The sequence below is a fragment of the Xenopus laevis genome, chromosome 1L (assembly GCF_017654675.1).
Source record: "Xenopus laevis strain J_2021 chromosome 1L, Xenopus_laevis_v10.1, whole genome shotgun sequence".
NCBI lineage: Eukaryota > Metazoa > Chordata > Amphibia > Anura > Pipidae > Xenopus > Xenopus laevis.
Genome location: NC_054371.1, coordinates 40,432,349 through 40,455,158, shown reverse-complemented (window position 1 = coordinate 40,455,158; position 22,810 = coordinate 40,432,349). Strand labels below are relative to the sequence as shown.

Below are 22,810 nucleotides of genomic sequence, written 5' to 3'. Positions count from 1 at the left end.
CCCTTAAGCGAGGTTGTAATGAGGCTGTGACCACAACATTCATACAAATACAAGAGGTCCTCTGCACTCAACTCATTATCAATATATTTAAGACAATGAAACTAGTGATGAGCGAATCTGTCCTGCTTTGCTTCGCTGATAAATTAGCAAAAAGTCGTAAAAATTAGCGAAATGGGCGTCAAAATTATTTTGAGGTGCGATAATCTTTACATGAGCCAAATTTTTAATACGTGTGATTATTTTGTCCAAAAATAAATGATTGGGCGTCCAATTTTAATGTGCAACAATTTTTTTTGTTGTGGTGAATTTTTGCTGCAGTTTTGCGAAAAATTGGTGAAAAATACAGGAGCATAAGGTCTGCATCCTTTTCCTAAAGGGGTAGATCACCTGTGCAGTCATTTTTAGTGTGACGTGGAGAGAGGGATATTCTGAGACAATTTTCAATTGGGTTTCATTTTTTTATTATTTGTGGTTTTTTATTCAGCAGCTCTTCAGTTTGCAATTTCAGCAATGTGGTTGCTAAGGTCCATAGCAACCATGCATCGATTTGAATAGGAGACTGAAATATGGATAGGAGCAATAACAATAAATGTGAAGCCTTGCAGAGCATTTGTTTTTAGAAGGGGTCAGTGACCCCCCCCATTTGAAAGCTGGAAAGAGTCAGAAGAAGAAGGCAAATAATTTCAAAAACTATAATAAAAGAAAAAATGAAGACCAGCTGAAAAGCTGCTTAGAAATGGCCATCATACTGAAAGTTAACTTAAAGGTGAATGACTCCTTTAATATACAACACTGCTCTTTGCTGCAAGGTTCCTGTGCTTGGTTTTTCTATTTAAATATAATTTTCATTAGTTACAAAAACTTTCCTCCCAGCTGGGATTCATTTGTCCCTTCCGTGTGTCAGTGAGATTTCAATATGCCACTGTCCAGCATATACTATAGGACATCTGTCAGCAGGCCGTCAAGAAATGCTGGGAGTTGAAGTTTAGTAAGAAAGAGAGTGTCACTGTTTTAATTTGATTGCTGAACTGAATCTCTAAATAACTGAGGTTGAGAATTTTGGATTGTGAGATTTGTTTTAGCAGTGTCAGCCTAAAAATACATAGTGTACCCTCCCATTTAGACTGTAAGCCCCACGGGGTAGGGTCCTCCATCCTTTTGTCTACTTGACAATGAGCACTTAATCTGTATTGGAAATATATTTTATATTTATGTAAATTGTATTGCTAACCATACACTTATTGTTACTTATTAATGCAGTGACCCCTTGTTTGTTACTATTAATTTATTGTTTTGCTGTACAGTGCTTTGCCTTTAAGAAGCGATATACAAATAAAAATATACATACGGGGGGAGGGGCCGATTTATCAAGGGTCGAATTTCGATGGTTAATAAACCCTGGAAGTAAAATCCTTTGAATTCGAATATCAAATTCAAACGATTTTAGCGCAAATACTTCAATGGATCAAATAAAAATCGTTTGAAAGATTCGAAGGATTTTAATCGATCGATCGAACGATTTTTATTTGATCAAAAAAACCTTAGAAAAGTGCTGGGGAAGGTCCCCATAGGCTAACATTGAACCTCGGTAGGTTTAAACTGCCGAAGTATGTAGTCGAAGTATTTTTTAAAGAGACAGTACTTCGACTATGGAATGGTCAAATAGTCGAACGATTTTTAGTTTGAATCGTTCGAATTGAAGTCGAAAAAATATTCGAAGTTTTTTTCATTCGAATCCTTCACTCGAGCTTAGTAAATGTGCCCCATAGTGTCACCTAAAGTATATGTCGTGAGTGGGTTAGATTAGGAAGCAGCTATTTGGATATTTTTTACTCTTATTTAGGGAAGAAATTGCACCATAGGTACGGGATCCATTATCCGGAAATCTGTTATCCAGAAAGCTCCGAATTACAGAAAGGCAGTCTCCCATAGACACCATTATAATCAAATAATCCAACTTTTTAACAAATGATTTCCTTTTCATCTGTATTAATAAAACAGTACCGTATATACTCGCGTATAAGCCGAGTTTTTCAGCACCCAAAATGTGCTGAAAAACTCGACCTCGGCTTATACGCGGGTCATATGCGGGTCTTATACGCGGGTCATATACGCGGGTCATACCGGGTCATATAGCGCAGGACTGTCTGTGTGATCGCCGCCCGGAGCAGGTCCAGGAGCTCCGGGCGGCGCGTCCTTCCCTGCCGGCGTTCGCTCTCAAAATGGCGGCGCCCATGGCCGCCACGTGGGTAGCGGCCGGCGCCGCTACCCACGTGGCGGCCATGGGCGTCGCCATTTTGAGAGCGAACGCCGGCAGGGAAGGACGCGCCGCCCGGAGCTCCTGGACCTGCTCCGGGCGGCGATCACACAGACAGTCCTGCGCTATGGGAGAGGGAGGTGTGTTGGGGCCGTGGAAGGAGCGTATCTGCTCCGGGACCTGCACAGACAGTCCTGCGCTATGGGAGAGGCACAGACAGTCCTGCGCTATGGGAGAGGCACAGACAGTCCTGCGCTATGGGAGAGGGAGGTGTGTTGGGGCCGCGGAAGGAGCGTACGGTACCTTTTTTCTGCTTTCCTAGGTGCAGCACCTCATTGATCTTCTGAGCAGCCATGACAGGTAGGAGGTCACAGGGAAAACAAGTGGCAATTGTCCAGCTAATAGTTCTGACTCTTTTAAATCGTTTTAGATAGATTTCTATGCCATAAAACATGATTACACATTTACACTTTCACATTTTGAAATCTGACATGGGGCCCCTAGGCTTATACACGAGTCAATACATTTTTCCAGTTTTCTTAGGTAAATTAGGTACCTCGGCTTATACACGGGTCGGCTTATACACGAGTATATACGGTAATTTGTACTTGATCCAAACTAAGATATAATTAATCCTTGTTGGAAGTAAACCCAGCCTATTGGGTTTATTTAATGTTAACATGATTTTCTAGTAGACATAAGGTATAAAGATCCAAATTACGGAAAGATCCGTTACCCGGAAAACCCCAGGTCCTGAGCATTCTGCATAACAGGTCCCATACTTGTAGATATACAGTGGTGCTGATAGCAACTATATGGAAATGTAAGGAAGACATGTTGATGCACATATATACTATTCTTATATTTTACAATAGGGGCACATTATTCTTTATATAATTCATATATAACAGAAAAAATATATTCTTATCATGGTATAATAAGAACATTGGTGCTTAGCAAAGTCACTTGTGTCGCATGATTCCTTGAACCCGGTATATTACTCAAAATATATGTGTAGAAATTTTACAGCTCAATATTTCATGTAGAAGCAGGTGGTAATTTAATTAAAGTTTCTTTTAAACTTAGGGATGTAGACGGAGGCAGAATATCTTGAAGGGATCCTGTCATCGGAAAACATGTTTTTTCAAAATGCATCAGTTAATAGTGCTACTCCAGCAGAATTCTGCACTGAAATCCATTTCTCAAAAGAGCAAACATATTTTTTTATATTCAATTTTGAAATCTGACATGGGGCTAGACATTTTGTCAATTTCCCAGCTGCCCCTGGTCATGTGACTTGTGCCTGCACTTTAGGAGAGAAATGCTTTCTGGCAGGCTGCTGTTTTTCCTACTCAATGTAACTGAATGTGTCTCAGTGGGACATGGGTTTTTACTATTGAGTGTTGTTCTTAGATCTACCAGGCAGCTATTATCTTGTGTTAGGGAGCTGCTATCTGGTTACCTTCCCATTGTTCTGTTGTAAGGCTGCTGGGGGGAAAAGGGAGGGGGTGATATCATTCCAACTTGCAGTACAGCAGTAAAGAGTGATTGATGTTTATCAGAGTACAAGTCACATGACTTGGGGCAGCTGGGAAATTGACAATATGTCTAGCCCCATGTCAGATTTCATAATTGAATATAATCGAATATAATTGAATATTTGCTCTTTTGAGAAATGGATTCAGTGCAGAATTCTGCTGGAGCAGCACTATTAACTGATTCAAAAAGGTTTTTTTTCCCATGACAGTATCCGTTTAATTCCAGATACAAACAGAAAGGAAATATTTAAAGGGAAGTCATCATTGAATTTATATCCATGCCAATGTTTGAGTCAGGTTTTTCTTGACCCGCACCCAACCTGCATCCCTGCCTCCTCCCCTCTATTTATAGGCCTGCGCCGCCTCAGCGATGACATTACAAAAGGGGAGGGGCAAGAGCACGCCTATAAAAATAGAAGCCAGAAGCAGGAAGTTAGCAGTGTAAGGTCATGGGCGTGGACAGCAGGCTGAAGAGCTCAACCCAAACACCGACCTGCAAAGGAAGTGCTGAGGTCAGGTCCCACATCACTAATCCATGCAGAAGTTACAGGACTCCCATCACCTCTCCTTAAAGATGGTTCACATACTTTTAGTGTTTCACATACTTTTAGTATATATTTCTCTTACTTAAAGGATACGATAACCTTTAAAATAAGTGGATTTAAAATAATGAGAGTGATTTTATAAGCATTTTTTCAATTTACATTCATTTTTTTTCAATTCCAAGGGGGAGGCACATTTTTTTACACTCTATGAAATTTGAATACACTCGAAATTCGACTGGGGGGGATTATTTACAAAAAAATAAAACAAATATCTAAAACACGGACAATATTCCCGACCCAAAAAACTTGAATCGAATTCGACTAAACTCGATTAGAGTTTTTTCTCTGAAAAAAACTTGAATGTCAGGAAGGCTATTGACATGTCCATTGACCTCTCACATTGATACATGAACTCGGCAGGTTTTAGAATAGTCGCCAAAGTGCGATAAATTTCAAAATTTCGAATTAAAACTCGAAATGGGTTTGGATAATTCACAATTTGAATTGTGAGAGCTTTGACCGAATTTTCAATTCGACCCTTTATAAATCTGCCCCTTAATATACAGGTAAATTAATTCTGTTACCACCAATTCAGCACCACCTGCTGGTCAGTTTTCAGCCATTATGACCACCAAGTAGTAGAGGAAGTTGTCAGGATATAGAAAGAGGGCTGGTCTGATGTTAAACAGGTAACCCCTGTATCTATGCTTACGAGAAGTTAAACAGGTTTCCCTTCCCTTGGGCAAAGGGAATAACTTGATTGATAGTTGCCATTCTTTAACCTTATCTTGTCTGTATTGTGTAGCTATAGTGTCTGCAGGTTTGCTGGCAGGTCAAGTTATTTTTTAAAACGCTTGGGTTGAAAAAGTATTCTGTGTACATGTATGTATATATATATATATATATATATATATATATATATATATATATATATATATACATGCACAAGATATACAGAAACACATATAATAATATACAAATTAAACAATATATATTAAGTATATCTTATTCCTAATGCTCATTGCAGGATTCCAACCATGTATATACACTGCACTAGACAAAATAAATACAGATTTAGCTAAATAAACTCTACAGAATTATTGTACATACATAATGTACAACAGTTCTAGTTACTTCTTTAGTAAAGCTTTACTTCTCCTTTAAAAAGCAGAGAAATATGTCAATAATTCTAAAGACACCATGTCTTGTCATGTAAGGGGGTGAAATCAAACCCATGATATAGGTGGCATCTTACTAATTTCCTCCAGTAGAAAATATGACAAATGTAGGTCTGTAGGTGCAGTGAGCAACATGTAATTCTGAGTGCAATCGCCATGTTTTTTCCCCCACAATGCAAGTTTGGATCTCAAAGCGCTTTATAGTTTATCACAATTACAATACATAAGGCATGGATGTTATAAAGGCACATTAATTATAATCAAAAGCTTGGGTAAACAGATGGGTTTGAAGCTGCTTTAAATGACTTCAGAGAGTGCACAGGGCACACTTTTCAAGATAAGGTAATACCAAAGTGTGGGGCAGCACACATGAAGACCCAAAGATTTGAAGTGAACTCTGGGTACCTTTAGTTTCAGTATCCTTCAAGATTAAAAAGAGAACATGGCGTCATGAGGAGCCAGAAGTGCTCTGACGAGGCTGGGTCAGTCTTAAAGCTAGTACTCTATTTGATATGCAGCTGATGTAAGGATTGAGGTATGATTTGCCATTGGCAATGCCATCTGTCTGCTGCATCCTGTAAAATGTGCAGTTGGTGAAGCTTTGCCACTGGTAGAGATTGGAGAGGGCAATGAGGATACAAATAATAGCTCTTAATTTTCTGATGATTGAGAGTTTAACTGAGATCCACGGTGCTTTAAAATCTATACAAATATAATACTAAGTTATTCACATATTAGTACCACTACTGGCCATCTTTGGTGATATTGATGACTATTTATTTAATGAAACAATCAATTTTTCTAATTCAAACCTAATGGTTTGTTGTCTGTAAAGGTTTTCGCTGGTCATTGGTCACAGCCCCAGACTGTTCAAGCCAAGCTCAAACCATGCCCACAATGCACATTCCCCGCAATCCTTCCCTTTCATGAACTCACACTGGACCTTTGCATATTCCCCCCTCTGGCTTATTGGACTTACCCTGTGGCCCCATGGCTGAACCTCTCCCTCACCCCACCAGTGTATCAAACTTGCACATGAGGAGGAGCCAGATATCAATGGTATTTAAATTTAAAGGCAGTCTGATTAAGTGGCTTTCCTTTCTCCCACAGCTGATCGTGATATGCAAGGAAGTGGTGGTGTATGAAACTTCATATAGTAGCGAGTAATTCCCCATGACTTGACATTTACTCACTATGTTCTCTATGAATGCAACATGGCCTGAGAGAATGACACTTATATGTCATTAATGTATAATGAGAAACGTCACGTTGGCTCTATAAACTCACATAAATACAAGATTTTTTGCTTTGAACTAAAATCCTGGAGTTGCTGGACTTTTAAAATGCTGTAGGAAATGTTACTGTTTGAATTGAAGCGGTGTGCCATCCTCTTGAAAAAAAATAAATAAATAAATTAAAAAAAATATATATATATGTTTCTCTAAATATGATTATTTTTGCTTTGCAGAAAAAAAATAAGAAAGGATCTGTCGACATTACAAAAGTCAAGTGTGTAGAATTTGTAAAGAATGGGTCTGATAATATTCCATGCCAATATAAATTTGCCTTTCAGGTAAGAACTGCTTTGTTTTCAAACCTTAATGAAAAATGTCAAAATCATCTGAAATAATCACCATCATTTATTTATATAGTGCCCGCAAGAGGGCCCTATTCACTAGAGCTTACACACTAGAGAAACAATTGGTAATTTGTGATAAGTTGATGTCTGATGAATCCACAAACACTGAATATGAATCTCTAAACAGGTGGGTCTTTAGGGCAGAGATTTAGTTGCCCTGCAAAAAAATCGTCTCTTCTTCGGGCGACTAATCTCCTTGAAAAGCCTTCCCACTGGCTAGAATCTAAATCGCCGGCGAAATGGCACTCGGAGAGATTCATTTTCCGAAGTCGCCCGAAGTTTTCTCGTGAGGCGACTTCGGAAAATGAATCGCTCCTAGTGCCATCCCGCCGGCGGTTTCTGTTTTAACCAGCAGGAAGGCCGGGTTGGTAGTTCTGGGAGATTAGTCGCCCCGAAGAAGAAGAGATTTGTCACCGGGCGACTAATCTCCCTGAATCTGCCTGTGTGCCCTGACCCTGAGGAGTAAAGGGATTAATTATATCAAAGTTGGGATCAAGTATAAGGTACTGTTTTATTATTACAAAGAAAAGGGAAATCCATTTTTAAAATGTGAATTATTTGAATAAAATGTTTTTATGGTAGATGGCCTTTCCATAATCTGGCACTTTCTGGATAATTGGTTTCCGCATAGGAGATCCCATAGTAGACAAACATTAAGACATAGCCACAAAAAAAAATCTTCTTTAATTAGTGTTGAGTCAGACCTGTTGAGTATCCCTACTACTGACAGGGATCACTTAGTGATCAGTAGAGGGAAGTGTTAACTGCATAAAACTTAAGTAAATCTAGACATTTACGTATATAATTGTCTCTTTTCTCCCTGTTTCCAGATTGTTTATGAAACAAACACTCTTTATGTGTTTGCACCAACTGCCGAAAGTCGATTGAAATGGGTGAAATTAATTAAAGAAGGTAATATATTGGTGTCATTCCCATATTTTCTTTCCGCTATAGTATATGGGGTAAATTTATCAAAGAGTGAAGTTCCGCCACTAGAGTGAAGTTCTGCAGCTCTACATTCATTTCTATGGGATTTTGAAAGGCGTATTTATCAATGGGTGAAAGTGAAAGTTCACCCTTTGATAAATACGCCTATAAAAATCCCATAGAAATGAATGGAGAGTGGCGGAATTTCACTCTAGTGGCGGAACTTCACTATTAACTTCACTCTTTGATAAATATACCCCTATGTACATAAATATGCTGATTCCCATCAAACACAACAGATCTGTTATGCTCACTCTGTTGAGTGCATCTACCTCATTTCATTTAATTTAAAGAGCTAAAGGGCTATTCATGTTACCCAGATCAGTTAGGATGTTTGTTAGGGGTATGGATGAGTTCACTTACACGTTAGTGTCTGGGTGCTATGTACAATGTCAATTGCCCAGGAACTCAGGCTATATATTAGTGTTCCTCATTCCTAGCAGAACATTTAGGACTGCAATATTAGCAGAATTCTGTTCTTAGGCTAGGGCCATATGGGGCCAAAATAAGGCTGCTGATTTCAGCCCCTACTGTGGGCAGTCATATCTGTCTTGTTCCTCCTCCGGAACCATTGTGTCGTCTCCGATGTGAAAAAGACTTGGTGGATTTCGCAAGAAATGCAAAGTCTCGAATTTCTTTGCTGAAATCCTGCACAGTATATGAAATCTTATACACCATGCTTTCCATTTAAACAGCTGTATAGTCTGATCACTTTACCAGCTCTGGGGTAGTTTACTGTTCTTTTCTTATGTATTTATTCCTAATATTTACAGATATGACGTGTTCAACAGTAATATCTTGATATGTTTCCACTTGCAGAAATAAAGAACAACAACTTTATTATGTCTAAATACCACCCACAGTTCTGGGCAGACGGAGTTTATCAGTGCTGTAGGCAAACGGAGAAGCTGGCCCCAGGATGTGAAGAGTACAACCTTTTTGGAGACAGTAAGTGTCCTTTTTATTTAAAATATTATAGGACATACAGTATAGGGGGTTATTTATCAAAGGTCAAATGTTTTATACATCGAATGAATTTGAATGAACTCACAACTCGATTGGTATCTTATTCAAGAAAAAACTTGAATGGAAAAAACGTGATTCTGTAAGCTCGAGTTGTGAAACCTGAAAACTCGAATTGATCAGATTTTCAGCGGAAAAAAAAAACCTAGAATCGCCGTATCATTGAAGTTTTACGGGCAAAACCATCAGAAAAAAACTCAAACATCATGCAGGCTAATAACATCTTCAGATGGTTCAATGGACCTTTATCACTTACTCCTACATGACCTTGACAGGTTTTAGATGGTGTATTTTCGGATACGAGCTATTTCCAGGGTCGGGGTATAATAAATCTCTAAAAATTCAAAAACTTCAAAAAATTTAGTTTTGACCCACAAAAAATCACTGATGTGGAAATCACAATTCAAACCCTAATAAATCAACCCCATTGAGGAAATGTAGCATATTCTGTCATTTTATTAATAGCTCTATAAACACCTCCATATGGTTTTATAGTGCTATATTAAGCATTTTTGCAAACAAAAATATATATGTATTTATGTCCTCTGACCCTGCTTCCTCCTGCACCCGTGCTTATAATATGAAGCTGTGTGTCTGCACACCCACTCCCGGCTGACTGGCTGTCTGTCCTTTGCATTGAATATCCTTTTGTCATTTGGTAATATAGTAAATAACTATAAATACTGTAGTCATCCCTGTTTTGTATAGACCTACATTTAATATAAAGGGAGAGTAATTACCCCTTCTCCCGTGTAATCAAATTCTATCTGGACCTCTTGTCTTTATAACTGAGATCCTTATTTCATTTCCCCATGGCAGGCCTTCAGTGAAAATTAATTGAGAAACTACGTACTCACATAATGTTGCTTTAAGTATCTCGTGTATAATAGGTTTATAGAGACACATAGAGGTCAGAATGTCCATTTCATGGAACAACTTAAGATGACCATTAAGAATGGCTAGTGGGAGAACCATGTCAGGGAAAACAGCCTTCCTCTCACCACTTCCCTTTTAACAGAACAAAAAGCAGGATGCCCCTGGCACACGTTGGTGATGACAAGTGGGTGTTGTGACCACCTCCGTCCTTCACAAGAGGTCACGTGTGTTGTAGACCTAAAGCAACAATGTGAATCATATTCTGTTGATGCAAAACTTGACCTTCAACTCTTATTACTGTTTAGCAAGATTTACACCAAACAACTGATCACCTTCCTCCCCCCCACCGGCGAGAATCAGAGTCATCTATAGAAGCAAATATTGCTTGAACCTAATGTTTGTATATTTCACATTGTTTTACTTTTTCCACCACTAACCATTATTTCTTTTTTGTTTAGTCACAAGGAAGCCACTACCTCCCACACCAGATGCTATTAGGGTAAGAAATTATATAATCTTTCCAATTCTTAATCTGGATTTTTAAATTCAATTATAGATGAATAAATTAAACTGTTTAGGGAGAGTAAGCACCACATCCAGGATTCAGTGTGGGTTTTGGCCAAACCCTAGCCCTTTTTGCAGGGTTGGTGTTTAACTAATTTCTTCGAGTTTGGATCAACACTAAAATCTGCATAATCTGCTTCAACTAATTTCTTCGAGTTTGGGTTCAGTTTGGATCAACACTAAAATCTTTATAATGCAGGCCATATTGTCTACATGGTTGATGCAAGAACCTTAGGTTGGCCACACATAGCCACCTAATCCTCTGATTTGTGTTAAATTGTAGGAATGGGCGAATTTTTTTGCCTTGTTTCGCCATATATATGACGCCCATAGACTTGTATGGTGTTGCACAAAAAAAAAGACGTGCGTCAAAAAATCTTTGCCGTGCATCAGAAAATTTTTGACGCCCATAGACTTTAATGGGCGTCTGCAACATTTCACCGGCGGCAAATTTTTTGTGAAACAAAAGGGGTCAAATTCGCCCATCACTATTAAAGTGCCATCATTTTATCTGTTGGGCCCACAAGACTACATTTCCTGATCAATAGAGAACAACAGACAAGAACAACAGAGCGCATGACTTGACAAGTCAGAATTCATGATCTAGTCCAATTCTGTAGTTTGATGTAGGTCACAAAGTGAAATAATTTAAGTACTATTCAAATATGGAGTCAATTTTGGTACTAAAGTTGTAATGAGCTACAAGGTCCTTTAATCCTTGTTGACAAGGACTATGATTTGAACAAGTGTCCAATACAAAGCAGCACTAACTAACTAACACTAACTAAGCATTATTTTCTTGTCTCTTGGCATTAGGCAAGACCACCACCTCCACGTCCTCCAGACCCAGCACCTGAGGATAATGGAGAAGAAACTGCAATAGCAATGTTTGACTTCAATCCGGTCGAGCCACATGATCTCCGTCTGGTTACTGGGGAAGAATATTTTGTATTGGAAAAGAAGGATGCCCATTGGTGGAAAGCAAGGGATAAATATGGGTGCGTAGGATGGCATGTTGTGTGGTTTTAGCTCAGCTACTATAAACTAAGTTAATAATGTAGTTATCAAAGCTTTAATACATTATGGCCTGTAGTTTTGTATTCTGAAGGGCAGACATAGTTACTGTATATGAGATCCTCTGGAACCATGGTTTTGTACAGCCACTCACCAGTTTGTTTGCAAATGGTATAGAATCTCACAACCATATGTAGCTGTAAAGGAGTTCTTTTTAGTATGCTTGTGATTTAATTTCATGTGTGTGTTTGATGATTAGTGTAGCCCTAACAATACACCAATGTGTAAACTAACCTAATACAACATCATAGTGTGAGTCCACATAGTGGATTCTGGCAATCCCAAGCCCAAGCATCTGAATACATATTTGCCCAGTGTTGGTAAGTGAAATTGTGAGTTTCTGAGCGTGAGTGACTGTGCTTCTCAGGGAAAACCATAAGTAACCTGAATACAAATTTGGTTGGGTTATTCTATTTCAGACAACAAGGCTATATTCCAAGCAACTATGTAACAGAGAAGACGTTAGACAATCTAGATCAATATGAGTGAGTATTATTATTATTATTATTATCATCACATATTTATAAAGTGCCAACCTATTTTGCAGCTCTGTACAATAAATGGATGGATGCATATATTAAACATACACATTTCTATACAAAAACAACCAATAACCAATACAAGAGGTAAAGAGGGACCTGCCTTTTAATATAGAAAATAACACCATAATAATATGCAATAATACCAGTAGGGTTCAATCATGTTCTTGTTTTAATGAAAGACCATAAAAACGGATAGAATTGTATGAGAATTATGTTAATCTATTGCAATCCTATATTTTAGGAAAATTATGGAAATAAATTTAGCCACATCATTTAGCCACATTCGATTCTTTGGTTTCTGGAATTTATTATTTCCATGACCATGCTGCATTACATTACTACATGTACAAAGAGCATTGTGCTGTACGCTATTTCGGGGATCTGTTATGATGAAAATCAATTAAATAAATAATTTTAGAACAGAGTTTAGAACAGAGGCTTGAAAGTAACCTTGTCCGTGTGTTTTTCACAGATGGTACAGCAGAAATATGAACCGAAGTAAAGCAGAGCAGCTACTAAAAAGTGAGGTATGTATTCTGGTACTGTTTAGAAAGGTTGGGCTGAGATGAAAGAAGGAAAAAGGAAGATGCAAAAAGACAATGAGTAAGCAGAAAGGAAAAGAAGATCGAATGACTGCACAGAGATGGGGGAAGGAGAAGAACATTAAATCAAAGTTTGGAGAGGGTCAAGGTTAAAGCAGAAAAGGAAATAAAGAAGAGGAAAGAGCATAAATGTAGTAAGAGGGTGAGGAGATTTTGTAGGTAAGAACAGAGGAAAAGTGGAAGAGCAAATATATAGATTAGGAGAGGAGTGAAAAGGGTTAAGAAGGAAAGAAAAAATAAGAGGAAGACAGAAGGCGAAAGGAGAATGAAATATTAGAGAACTGCCTAAGAGGAGAAAAGGAAAGAGCAAATGAAGGTCAAAAACAACAAAAAGGTAGGGGCAGCAGAGTAAAACACCGGATTAACATAGAGAAGAATATGTGACCGGGGTATGTGTATTCTAGGTGCAAAGAATGCACACACTATAATTATATATATCAATATATATTATATATAATTACAGTAACTGATATTTTTGTGTGTTTTTTTGTGTGCTGTCTGTTAAATGAACAGCACATATGCATACAGATGCAAAGACATTAAATATCTTATGTGAATGGCAACTAATCTCAGGTGTTTAACTTGTAGGATAAAGAAGGGGGCTTTATTGTAAGAAACTCAAGTCAAGCTGGACTATATACGGTGTCACTTTATACAAAATACGGAGGGTAAGTTAGTAAGAAAAGAATTCACGGAGAAAACAATCCATAGTGGGGGTTTTTTCTATTCAATGCAGTATTTTAGTGGTAGATTAAAATATGAATTCATAAATACATTTAAAATTTATAATAAGTCAATAATACAGTAAATACTTTTGCTTACATATTAAGTTACTGACCACTCTCAAGGTGAATTCCATACTGCTACAAAGAGAAACACAGGAATAATTGCATTTCGCATTACAAATGCATAAGGCTCATTTACCAATGGGGAGCAAGGTGCAAAAATCAATATATATATCAATATATATATCAATAATAGGGTGCAAAGTGTAAAAAACAGGTGCAAAGCTGCTCAGTGCCACCCCCCTCCCATCATTGCTCCCTAGGAAGGTTCCTATTCTGCCTACCCATAGTTCCGATTCTTAATAGCAGGCACCACTCAGGCCTTGCCCCAACATTAAAGCTAGTGCCAGAACACTGCTGATCTTGGCCTGCGGAGAATCCTCAATGGTATGCATCGTCTGGCCCTAGCCTGAGAGGCAGATATATCAAAATATGAGATTAGAGCTCAACACAGAAAAATTCACTCACTTTTTATTGATTTCCATTGTATTTTTAGAATCGTATTTATCAATGGGTGAAGGCTTGAGCTCACCACTTGATTAATACAATGTCTTTCTTTGTCTAGATAAACATAATATCATTTATATATATATACATATGTATATATAAATATAGCTCAGCAAGAGCTTTTATAAAACATTTTTAAGAAATGGTTTGCTATCGTAAAAGTATCTTCAAGACAATATTGTAAACAATATTGTAAAACAAGTCCACTATACCTGCTCTATGGAGTTCTAGCTAAGAGCATGCTACTCTAGGGGCAGATCTCTGCTAAGACGCACTATGATTCTCTTGATAAAGAATAACATGGTTATATGTTGAGTTGCAGAGAAGGCTCCACATGCATAAGACACTACCATATCAAAGAAACACCATATCCAAAGAAGTACTACTTAGCTGAAAAACACGTCTTCAACACAATCCCAGAGATGATTGAGTACCATAAGCACAATGCAGCTGGTAAGCGCGGGCAACTTTCTATGGAATAGGTTTGGGTGGGAAGGGAATGAGAACTGTGACAGACCAGACAATATTCTATGCAGATTTTACTTTAAAAACATGACTTTTCTTAAAAAAGGGTATCTCTCCCTTTTTTATGTACCTGCCAATCATGCTGAATCTTTTAAAACAGGAGTCCCCAACCTTTATTACCCATGAGCCACATTCAAATATAGAAAGAGTTGGGTAGCAACACAAGTGTGAAAAAATTTGCCAACCAAAGAAGAAGAACAGCGGGCTATCACAGGTCCCACAAACAAGCTTGTAAAAAAACTGAAAACTTTATTTTAGAACAAAAAAGAAATCAATGCATAGCTTTACGCATTTCGTGCCTTCCGGCGCTTAATCATAGGCCTGAACAAGGCAGACCGGTATGCCAAATATATACCCCAGATCCACCAATCACCAAAAGACATCCATTAAACAATAGAGTAGAAAAGGGGAGGTTCATTAAAAACAATGTGCAAAGAGTAAAAAGACTTCCAAGGGCATATACCAATAGCAATCACAAAACAGTATATATAAATACATATTCATACAATAATATAATGTATCATACTTATGTTTATACAATAAGTCATTCATATTAACAGACTTTATTGCAAAACTCTATTCCAATCACGGTGAATTATTCATAGTAACAAAATCGTAATGTTTTCAACATAAAGATCCACTTCACTTCTTTTTTACTTAAAAGCCTGGATAGATTGTCTCCCCTGTGACCTAGAATAAACTTTTCAATACCTATCATAGAGAGAAAGGTTACATTACCCTTAGAACAGTCCATAAATATAGCCTCCAAGTCTGGAATTCAAAAATAAGCAGCTGCTTTGAGGCCACTAGTTGTAACATCCGAGGGAGTAGTTACTCACAAGTCACTGGTTGGGGATCACTGTTCTAGAACAATGTTTGGATTATGTGGTCACACCCTAATTGCATCCCATTTTTATATAATATAATATTTTGAAGTGGTTATCACAGCTTTTCCAATATATATTGTTTATAAGAGCAGAATGACAGTGTAGGCTGGGGTGCCAGGAGCCCATTATACAACTTTAGACCACAGGCCCACTCTCCAAATTATTTATACTTCTTTCACTTTTTGTATTCTCATAATCACTTCTCCTCATGTAGTATCATCAATCTTTCCCTCCATTTCTGTTTGTTATCATAAAGAAATTAGAACTGGGGAATGGGCATGACATAGGCATACAAGGCAAAAGGTAGAGTGAGCAGGAGGGTCCACTGACACCTGGGCCCACAGGGAGTTTTTCTGGTAGGCAAGTCTGACTCTGCAGAATAAATATCAGTTAAGTCGGATTTATATTTTACTTGGGTTGGGATTTCCAACTTTATGCACTACTAAACATAATTGAGCTCTTACTAATGGAGTCCAAAAATGTAAGTAGCAAAGGCTTGAATTGGGGACAGGATTTCTTCTGATTTTCCGTGCTTCTCTTTGTCATACTATTCAGTTTCTATCTTGGAAATGTAATTTATAGCATGGTATCTTGTATTAAACATACTGTTTCTATTTCTCAAGGTCTTGTCACCAGGCTACGTTACCCAGTATGCTCAAAAAACAAGTCTGCACCAACGACAGCGGGATTCAGTTACGGTATGCCGATCAGTAATCACTGTTCTACAGAATGACCCATATTTATTATAATGCTCAACTTAAACTTTCAGTAGAGTATATTTAAAGCTGGAAACTGACAGCTGTCAAAATTTGTTATACATTTTTTCTAAACATTGGGATTTTTTTATGTAAATTGCAAAATTGCTTAGAATAGGTTTACATTTCCTGCAAACAATTTCTTTTCATGCAGATAAATGGGAAATAAACCCCTCTGAGCTCACATTCATGAAGGAACTAGGAAGCGGCTTGTTTGGGGTGGTACGTCTCGGCAAATGGCGGGCCCAGTACAAAGTGGCAATCAAAGCAATTCGAGAAGGTGCAATGTCTGAAGAGGATTTCATAGAGGAAGCAAAAGTGATGATGTAAGTGTTTCCCAAGAATTCATTGAGAATTCAAGTCTAGCCTCACAAGTTTATCCTCTAGAAGATTCTACTCCATCTTGTTCACCACCAAACAGTGAGGGGGGCTCTACTACAGTCACCCAAAGTCGCTCATAAATTATCGCAGACGGCAAATCTCCCCGTCGGCCACTGCCCTGACAGATAACAGTAGAATCTATCCTGGTGGCTGACACCTTTAGGCTTGTACTGCCGGGCAATTTTCAGTTCTTTCCTATGCCTGCTCTGGTTCTTAGGGTAGAACTCCACAAGCGTTTTTCGTTGGATTGACGCCCGGTGACAAAACAAACACGACAAGTCGGATGGCGTTGCATGTGCGAGGATATAATTGGACTGAATAAGAAGTCGGAGGTAAAAACTACATGGTCCGACCGTTGGATAAACACGCTGCTTTCTCCGTCCAAATCTGGCAGTCATTTTTTTAGTTTTTACCTGCGACTTTTCATTCATTCCAATTATATCTTCACGTGTGCGACTCCATCCGACTTGTCGCATGCGTTTTGTCGCCTGGTATCATCCCGGCGACAAAAAGCTTGTGGAGTTCTAACCTAAAACTTAAATGTGTTCTTGACATTCCCATTGCTATTATACTGATTTGATTGCTTCTCTTGTAGGAAACTGACTCACCCCAAATTAGTGCAGCTGTACGGTGTTTGCACACAGCAGCGGCCGATTTACATAGTCACTGAATTCATGGAACATGGCTGCCTGCTTAATTACTTGCGCCAAAGGTACGGGCAGTTCAGTCCAGACATTCTGCTCAGCATGTGCCAAGATGTGTGTGAGGCCATGAGCTACCTGGAGCAGAGTAATTTCATTCATCGAGATTTGGTAAGCACAAGATGCATATTATTCCAAATGATTTTGTGTGTGTTTGTTTTCAGCCTTCTCATATTTCTGTAGATGTAGCTGTATTTATATTCTCTTATTAACTTATTACTCTTAGGGGCCCATTTTATAACAATCCGATTTCCTTTTTTTCCCACGAATCCTGTTTTTTCAATTTGAGTTTTTAAACTATTTCTCCAAAACTTGAGATTTATTAAGTATAAACCACAAAAAACTCTAATACAAAACGTCTCCAAGTAATAGCAGTCGAGGTCCCATAGAAGTCAATGGGAGCTGCTCTGATCCTTTTGGACTGTTTTTTAGCCATTTTCAGGTTTTCTGATCTTTTTTTACTAGTAATTATCTGAGAAACTCAAACTTTTAGAGGTTTTAGAGATATTGGTATTTTATTAAGCAGTTTTTCCCGTTTGTACTTTTTATATTAGGATCTTTTAATAACTCTTTCATGGCATCCGTCCTTTTAGAAATATAAGGTTTACTTGTGGTTTGAAAAAGCTCTAATACAGGTATGGGAACAGTTATCCAAAACGCTCGGAACCTGGGGCTTTCCGGATAACAAATCTTCCCATAATTTGGATCTTCATACTTTAAGTCTACTAAATAATCAAGCAAACATTAAATAACCCCAACAGGAGTGTTTTGCTTCCAATAAGGATTAATTATATCTTACAAGCTGCTGCTTTATTATTAAAGAAAAAAAGGAAATTATTTTTAAAATTAATTATTTGGATAAAATGGAGTGTATAACAGACGGACTTTCCGTAATTTGGAGCTTTCTGGATAACGGTTTCCGTATAATGGATCCTATACCTGTACCACTAAAATTTGACCTTAAATAAATGGGCCTCTTACACTTAATAATACAAAACATAACAAGATCTTCTCAGTCGTTATCCCTGATATCGCTGCCTGTCTGCTGGTCAGACGCAGAAGCTTACAATTTAACCTTTCTGTTATAGGCCGCCAGGAACTGCTTAGTAAATGACACTGGAGTAGTTAAAGTATCAGATTTTGGAATGACAAGGTAAGAATGTACTAAAGTATGGGAGACCTATTGCCGTTACACAGAGCTCAGGTAATATAGGGACACGTGTAAGATCATCAGCAACCCAGTACTGCCTTCTGGGCAGATTAGTAAATGCAGTGCCAATGGGTTGTACATATGCATGACTTTGACCAGACAGCTTTTCTCATAGTAACATAGTACATTGTAACATAGTAAGTCAGGTTGAAAAAAGACACATGTCCATCCAGTTCAACCTTTTAAGTCTGTATATAACCTGCCTAACTGCTAATTGATCCAGAGGAAGGCATCAAACCCCATGAAGCCTCTCCAATTTGCCCCAGAGGGAGAAAATTCCTTCCTGACTCAAAGATGCAATCAGACCAGTCTCTGGATCAACTTGTACTATGAGCTATCTCCCATAACCCTGTATTCCCTCACTTGCTAAACACCATCCAACCCCTTCTTAAAGCTATCTAATGTATCAGCCCGTAAAACTAATCCAGGGAGAGAATTCCACATTCCCCTTCTGTATATTTAGCCAGAACCTACTTTCTTCTAATCAGAATGGGTGCCCTTGGGACTACTTTAGGCAAATTGACTACTCTCACCTGAATTCATTCCAACTTCACTGAGTTGATTGAGAAAGATGATTTATGGAAAGAAAGGGAAAGGGGATAGATTGTGATTTTTACTAATTTGGGTTTTTTTTAGAAGAAAGAGAGGGGAATATGGGAAGGGTACATGATTGGGCCAGACATAGCACGTGCTTCTCTTCAATAACCATTAATAATAAATAAAGTTGAATACGTTTTACAGATGAGATGCATATAAGACGGTTTCATGGCTACCACTCTTCTGTATCACTAGGTACGTCCTTGATGACCAGTATACGAGCTCCTGTGGGGCAAAATTTCCAGTAAAATGGTCACCTCCGGAGGTCTTTAACTACAGTAAATTCAGCAGTAAATCTGATGTATGGTCATTTGGTAAGACAAACTTTATTTCTTACACTTTATATAGTGATTCCACAATGTTGTTCCTGTAAACAGAGTCCTACATAGTCCAGAGGTGTCTAATATAAAACTAGACTGTAGCATTATCGCACAGAAGTAGCATTACTACAGCAAGCCAAGGTTTTGGATTTGATTCCAACTAGGGTGCTCTATGTGTGGAGTGTTTGCTGGTTTGTGTGGGATTCCTCTAGATGCTCCAGTTTCTGTCCAGGTCCAGGAAGACACCGCTAGATTAAATGGTTCTGGGTAAATGTGACCCCTGTATGTATGCTTGGTAGTTGTCTTAGGGAAATCAGATTGTAAGCTCCACTGGAATAGGTTAATGAGTAAACCAGAAGTAGGATGATATGAGTATAGCAGGGCTGTTATGATCATGTAACTCTGGTTTTGGGGGCTGTAGAAAAGTTGGACCAAATTGGGGGCTTGAACCTAAGAAGACTAACAACCTCTGGAAACATTACTCTCTGTAAAATACTATACTATACAGGATGTAACTACAGTTTATATCAAGGTTAAAGAGCAGCTTCATATTACATAATAGCTGCCTGAATAGACCCCCTGTGTGTGTTGCTGTGAGAATGTGTGTCTGTGAGTATTGGGGGGTTTCTCAAACCTTTTTTTTTACTTGCCGTCTGAACACTTTTTTGGAGGAACTCACATTCTTGGTATTGTTTATATGTATATGCACCCTTGGACTGGGGTGAAATGTGAGTAAGTCCTCCTAACTCATAGTTTATTTTTGAAATTGTATTGACTCTAGCAGTGCTCTCATATGTTGGATGCACCATATTCCTTTTGCTGTTTCTCAAACTTTCTTTAAAATAAACATGGTTTCCAAAGATTCAGAAGGGTGAGTTTCCATTCCATTTTTTTCAGGTGTGTTAATGTGGGAAGTGTTCACTGAGGGCAAAATGCCATTTGAGTCGTATTCCAATGTGGAAGTGGTAGAGATGGTAACAAGAGGAGATCGCCTGTATCGACCAAAGTTGGCCACCAAAATCATATACAGCGTGATGATGGCCTGCTGGCATGAGGTATGGTTTCTCTTTTATACTTGTGGGTTTATGGTTTAAGCAGATTACTACTTGACCCAACTACTCTGTATATCCGCCATTGCTATAATATGACTGTTCCACCAGATGGAACATAATAATTGGGAGCTTTTGAGATAGTCTGACATTCTGCCTGTTGCAGGCACCTAAGAAGCTGGAATCTTGGTGCTAACTTGCTCCATTGCAGGATTCCTGTAAAATGTAGTTATATGGTGGGTGGGTGGCAGGAATAGGCTCCTCTGCTTCAATTGCCAACTTCCCTTCAATTACTTCTGGGTTTGTGATAATGTCATTTCTGATAACTGATGATATCATTAATATTGCCTATAGGTAGCAGATTGGGTTGTGGATGAAGCAGTTACAGGTCGGAAGGGGTAATGGGACTAAGTGGGTAAAAATATGAGTCTAAGTGCGGTGGGGATTAGTTCTACCCAATTAAACCAGCACAGGTCTCTACACTACACAGATCATAGCTAATTGCTGATTGGTTGCCAACAGATTTTTTTTATTTAATCTAAACATGTTGTGTTGCATTATCTCACAGTCAGGGTCATTTATCAACTCAAATTTGCCCATGGGCAGTAACTAGGGTTGCCACCTTTTCTGGAAAAAAATACCGGCCTTCCTATATATTTATCTTTTTTCCCTATTAATAACATTGGGATACCATCCAGGTGGCAACCCTAGCAGTAACCCATGGCAACCAAATTGTTGCAAACACTGATTGGTTGCTATGGGTAACTGCCCATTGGCAAATTTGCCCAGTGTTAATAAATGAGCCCTAGTATGCTTTTTTTTTTTAAGAAATGTATTCATTGCGATATATGATTTTTAATTCTAGAAGCCTGAAGGAAGGCCCAAATTCTTGGATCTGATGAAACAAATAGGATACATATTAGAAGGGGAAATATGAACAGAACATTTCAAAGACATTCTAATGACGATGTGAACTAGCAGCTCCCAAGGCAGAATGTCCAACCTACCGAGGGTACGTGTTCCGCTTTGGTTCTGTGGATTCTGCATGGTTTGCAGAACAGAATTGGGAACACTAAGAAGAAGCCAGTGGTGGTTCCCAGAGGCCTTATGACTACAGACCAGTGTCGGAAGGAGAAACCTAAACACATTCACTTGTAAGGGCTGAAACTTATTCTCAACAGGTTTTCAGCCCATTGAATGAAATCTTTATTATCCAAGCGGCAAAATAAACCTGCCAAACTGTTAACATTTTTGTACACACCTAGCATATTTAATCTGTACATTGTATATATTTAATATATTTATATGAAATAAAAACTTTCACTACTGTGAAGCCTGCTTATTACACCCTGATAAACAAAATGCTTCCATTTCTTAACTTACTATTCTCTTAGGGGCAGATTTACATAGGGTCGAATATCGAGGGTTAATTAACCCTCGATACTCGACTGACGAATGTAAATCCTTCGACTTCGAATATCGAAGTCGAAGGATTTACCGCAAATAGTTCGTTCGATTCAAAGGATTTTAATCCATCGATCGAACGATTTTTCTTCGACCTAAAAATTGTTAGGAAGCCTATGGGGACCTTCCCCTTAGGCTAACATTGATGCTCTGTAGGTTTTAGGTGGCGAAGTAGGGGGTAGAAGTTTTTCATAAAGAGACAGTACTTCAACTATCGAATGGTCCAATAGTTGAACGATTTTTAGTTCGAATCGTTCGATTCGAAGTCGTAGTCGAAGGTCGAAGTAGCCAATTCGATGGTGGAAGTAGCCAAAAAAAAAAACATTCGAAATTCAAAGTTTATTTTTATTCCTTCACTCGAACTAAGTAAATGGGCACCTTAGTGTCAGTGGATGGAGGGAGTAGAGATGAGATACTGAGAGACCAGCTGCTAATATATTGCAGTTGTTTATCCTGGGACTGGATTAATGTATTAGCAGTGGAGGGACATACTTCTCAGAAAGAAGTGGTATGTCCTGGTTCTTGGCAATCCGTATAGGCTGAGTAAGTGAGATAGGGGTCTAAAAAAAAGTAAGATCTGTGTGTCATCAGCATAAAGGTGATAGGAGAAGCCGAAGGGTGTGGTGAAGTCACCAAGAGAGAGAGAGAGAGGGAATGAGACAGAGAGAACGTGTAAAGTATTTTACATCCCCTATAAATATAGGTTATAAAGGTAAAGTAATGCCCTAGATCCCAGCCTTAATTTGGCCTTACCTGGGCTCATTTTAGTGTTATGTGACTGCTTGGCCTGTGCACTGACTCGTC

The 22,810-nt window shown here is 38.4% G+C and overlaps 1 protein-coding gene across 4 annotated transcripts in view; it reads left to right on the top strand.

Moving 5' to 3' along the window:
* The window catches only part of tec.L (tec protein tyrosine kinase L homeolog), a 63,294-nt gene extending 41,424 nt beyond the window's left edge, over positions 1 to 21,870 (top strand). For 3 of the 4 annotated variants that reach the window (XM_018250652.2, XM_018250656.2, XM_018250664.2), the window contains exons 3-18: positions 6,987 to 7,091; positions 7,988 to 8,069; positions 8,964 to 9,092; positions 10,502 to 10,542; positions 11,424 to 11,605; positions 12,101 to 12,166; positions 12,696 to 12,750; positions 13,414 to 13,493; positions 14,440 to 14,570; positions 16,153 to 16,227; positions 16,439 to 16,610; positions 17,261 to 17,477; positions 18,455 to 18,519; positions 19,369 to 19,487; positions 20,391 to 20,548; positions 21,408 to 21,869. In XM_018250652.2, the coding sequence (XP_018106141.1) occupies positions 6,987 to 7,091; positions 7,988 to 8,069; positions 8,964 to 9,092; positions 10,502 to 10,542; positions 11,424 to 11,605; positions 12,101 to 12,166; positions 12,696 to 12,750; positions 13,414 to 13,493; positions 14,440 to 14,570; positions 16,153 to 16,227; positions 16,439 to 16,610; positions 17,261 to 17,477; positions 18,455 to 18,519; positions 19,369 to 19,487; positions 20,391 to 20,548; positions 21,408 to 21,479 (1,749 nt within the window). In that variant the 3' untranslated portion in view covers positions 21,480 to 21,869. 4 annotated transcript variants of the gene reach the window in all.
* The last annotated feature ends 940 nt before the right edge of the window (positions 21,871 to 22,810 follow it).